At 41.7% G+C, this 3862-nt stretch overlaps 1 protein-coding gene across 1 annotated transcript; it reads right to left on the reverse strand.

The window, feature by feature from the left end:
• Positions 1 to 2016: 2016 nt before the first annotated feature.
• LOC119781270 (HLA class II histocompatibility antigen, DR alpha chain-like) lies at positions 2017 to 3515 on the reverse strand. Its single transcript, XM_038281678.1, has 4 exons — positions 3431 to 3515; positions 3103 to 3348; positions 2574 to 2855; positions 2017 to 2498 (listed from the first exon to the last, which is right to left on the reverse strand). Exons 1-4 carry the CDS (start codon positions 3486 to 3488, stop codon positions 2362 to 2364), a joined length of 723 nt encoding a protein of 240 aa, XP_038137606.1. The 5' UTR covers positions 3489 to 3515; the 3' UTR covers positions 2017 to 2361.
• Between the last annotated feature and the right edge of the window lie 347 nt (positions 3516 to 3862).

The following is a 3862-nucleotide window of genomic DNA, read 5'->3' on the forward strand; positions in this document are numbered from 1 at the left end:
AATGACTACTTATTTTTGTCCAGCTTTAACATCGGTATCGATATCGGTTATCGGCTACATGAGTTTTAAAATATCGGAATATCGGCTACATGAGTTAGAGGGACGTTTCTCAATTCACGAGAACGCGAGTACATACTCGCGTTCTCGTGAATGCAGGAAGATCGGACTTGACGAGAACGCAAGCATGTATGTGTATTGGAACAGAAGCGTACTCGTGACGTCATCACAGGCAACGTTGTTTAGCATTTCTTTACCAGTCAAAACTATTTATTCCCTACACAAAACATTTTGAAAACAATATTTTTAATTTCTAAAGCTTAAAAAACATATAAAAAAATTACCGAACCGCAAAAAACCGCCATCAGAACGAGCGGTAGTTCACACATAACTAGACCGAGAGAAGTGCACTACAGACGGGGTAAATTTAGCCCAGGCTGCGGTTACCCTCGGAGGTCTTGCAGCTGTATCGCTGTTTCTCTGTCTTTTAAACACATTCTCCATTTATTTTTATTTCTTCATTAAACTCAGAGCTCACAGTTCCTTGAAACAGACCTCAGGTTTTAAAGAAACCATATTGCCACAACAAATAATAAATGCACAGTTTGCACTGAGTATAATTGCACATACCAGGCGTCCCCAAAGTCGGTCCTGGGGGGCCGGAGTCCTGCAGGTTTTAGAGGTTTCCCTGCTTTAGCACTGATGATTGCAGTTCAGCAAAAGCCTGTTAATCAGCTATCAATGTAAATCAGCTGCTGGAGCAGAGAGACCTCTAAAACCTGCAGGACAGCGGCCCCCCAGGACCCACTTTGCCGATGCCTGGCATATAAACAACTGTCACTAAAACAGATTTTACAGAGACCTCTAGTGGGCTTTTTTAATACTGCACCCCCCTCCTGCAACAGTTTCACTCTCCTAGAAAAGTGATCTGTGACATCATCATATGACATCACATGATTGATGCTTATGATGTAAAGTCCACTCAGGCGTTCTTGCATCACAGCAGATCTCTGGTAGGTTTTAATGAGTTCAATCTGGGGAAGCTTCTTTCTGCAGCGGGGGCAGAGATTCTCAGAGAAAGCCACCTGTGGGGGCAGATTTCTGTCTTCTAATTCAGGAAGGTCAACACTTCCATGTTTATGTTCTTTGGTGGGAATTGTGGGAAATTCTGCCTTTTAATTACAGGTTCTGTTCCATCAGTTTCTGGTTGAATTGGTGGAGCAGTTCTCAGTGTCTGACCGTGCCGCTCCAGTTCTTCATGTTGGGAAAGTTCAGGAGCTCTGCATACTTATCATTCAGCTCTCCAAGGTGCTGAAATGTCTAAGAATAGATGGCTGGGTCTGCTCCCTCTATAACAAATTTAGCTTGTATTTTTCTTTAAATCAATTTGCTTCAGGTTCATCTGGAGACTCCTAACCAAAGTGTCTTTGTGTGTTTCTCAGTCCAGCTTCCTCTTTCATTTCTTTATAACCTGGTGACGTCTGAGATTTCAAACATTTTAGACATTATTCTGTTTTTGTTGTTTTAATTCAGTCTGAATACCCGTCTAAATGTGTTTCTGAATATATAACATAAACAGATCGAACTGCTTAGAAAGGTAGAATCCACTCTTCATTTTTTAAACCCCTCAGACGTGGGGGGGGTCTTCTGGTTGGTTTCCCTGAGTAATAATTTAGATAGTTAACTCAAAACCTGACCTTACATGGATCACTACTATTTACCATTCATTATTTACACCTTTAATTCACAACACCAAGTCAGATAAGCAAGTATACCTGACTGATTAATTAACATGTTTATATGGATTAGGATAGAGATGTATTTGGTTCTTCATTAGTGCTCAGGTGTAAAAGCAGCACAGTGAGAAACATATGGAGACATGCAGGTACACAGGAAGCTGGGATTATAACAACGGAGTAAAATCTTTGAGTTTATATAAACACTCTATATTTAAATCTTTACTGTGGTCAAAATCAAAAGAGTTTCCTATAGAACATCTAGAACACAACCTTAGACGTCCATCAGTAACATGCTTTCAATACCTGTTTATTTATAAAGTGTTTAGCAGTCTGACAGCAGAGAAGTTGATTTAATCACTAAACCAAAGAAAGCACCTTCATTGTCTTTAAATAAGATTACATCAGTTGGACTTTTTGAGGCATTTCAGAGAAACATGTTCCAGAACATCCAGAGACTTACATTTAAAGATTATAGTGTTCACATTAACCATGGGTCCTAAGGAAGGCCTGAGAGTATCTGAGGAGGTAACAGAAGAATCCACCATGGGAGGAGCAGTGTTTGGGTCAGAACTAGGTCCTGATCCTTTCACTGGTACAGCAGGACACCGGCATGTCTTTGGACCCATCAGCTTCGACCAATCAGCTCGTTCCCTTTGATCAGGAAGAAGGTTCCAACGGTCACACCAAGAAGACCCACCGTCAGACCGACGCCACAGAACACAGCTGGTCCAATACTGGGCTGAGGACTGTCCAGCTCCACTTCTGCAGACAGAGACATGAGTCAGCCAGTTTACTGGTCCTTCAGGTGTAACATGGTGACAGATCAAGGTTCCTCACCCCATATTGTGGTTGTTGGTTCCTTTAGGGCAGGATGTTCCACTGAGCAGCTGTAGACGTCTCCCAGCTGAGGGATGAAGTCCAGTCTGGAGATCTGGGTGAAGGTACCGTCCTTGTTGGGGAAGGGAACGTTGATGCTGGTTCCTTCAGTCACCTTCTGGTTGTTCTTGGTCCAGGAGACGTTGACAGGAGCAGGATAGAAACCAGAGACGAGACAGATCAGGATGTTCTTCTCTTCCAGCTCCACACTGTTAGCGCTGTAGACCAGGGCGGAGGGAGCATCTGTGTCCAGACATGATCACAGCAAACATTAACCATCATGAAACCCAGAGAGACTGCAGCAGAGCACAAACCTAAACTAAAGCAGTAACCATTGATCCAAATGTCTGAAACATCTCAGTATCACTTTTATCCTCAGTATCATTTTAGTTACAATCCTGTCTGAACTTCTTTGACTCCCAAACATTAGAAGTCTGTCTGATCAAAGTTCTCTAACAGCTGGAAGAAGGTGGAGATGATTGATTCTCACCGAATGCATCAGGAATGTCCTTCAAACCCTTACGGATCCTCTTCAGGTTATATTTGCAGACTTCTTGTTGACCTACAGATTGCTCAAATACTCCCTCAAAGCTTGGATGACTGACAAAGTCTGGCATGGTATCAACTCCTTTTTGTTGGATAAAGTCAGCGTGCCAAACTTCTTCATCATCCAGTGTTATCATGTTGACCCCTTCAGTGTCTGTACACGCAATTAATTTGAAACTGTCATGTAGACCTGACAAGAGAACAAAAACCGTACATTTAAAGCAGGTAATCATTGTGACCGAAATAAGTATTTGAGTAGATCAGATCTTTACCATCAGATGAAACACAGAGAACCAGACAGAGGAGAAAAAGCAGCTCCATATTCTCCATCAGCTGAGGTCTGTCATCTGAGGTGTAGCAGCACCTGGTTGCTAACCTTGGCTTCCTACCAGCCAATCAAGGGGCTTGGTTTAAGTGATGTCATCAGTAACCAGGTAGACTGGCTCTGTGTATAAAGCTGAATAAAAATTCAATTTTAGTTTAACTTTTCTCTAAAGTCGGTTGATGGAGCTGCAGGGGTTGACACTACGACGTAGTCTCGGTTTTACCAAAATAATTCTAAGGTGCAGATATATGTTTTGTTTTTTTTTCTGAAATTATTACTTTTACAATACTGTTTTAAATTGAAGAACATAACGTGGGAACCTCAGCTTTAACTAGAAATGTTAAAACCTGCTGATGAAAAATATTGGATTCTATATTAA

The sequence above is a fragment of the Cyprinodon tularosa genome, unplaced genomic scaffold (assembly GCF_016077235.1).
Source record: "Cyprinodon tularosa strain WSP-4 unplaced genomic scaffold, ASM1607723v1 ctg1736, whole genome shotgun sequence".
Taxonomy (NCBI): Eukaryota; Metazoa; Chordata; class Actinopteri; order Cyprinodontiformes; family Cyprinodontidae; genus Cyprinodon; species Cyprinodon tularosa.

Excerpts from the sequence above, each read along its gene's own strand:
- LOC119781270 (XM_038281678.1), bottom strand. The coding sequence starts at position 3,488 with ATGGAGAATATGGAGCTGCTTTTTCTCCTCTGTCTGGTTCTCTGTGTT. Across the intron at positions 2,856-3,102 it reads GGACATTCCTGATGCATTCG|ATGCTCCCTCCGCCCTGGTC; the intron begins GTGAGAATCAAT and ends GTCTGGACACAG. Across the intron at positions 2,499-2,573 it reads ACCAACAACCACAATATGGG|AAGTGGAGCTGGACAGTCCT; the intron begins GTGAGGAACCTT and ends CTCTGTCTGCAG.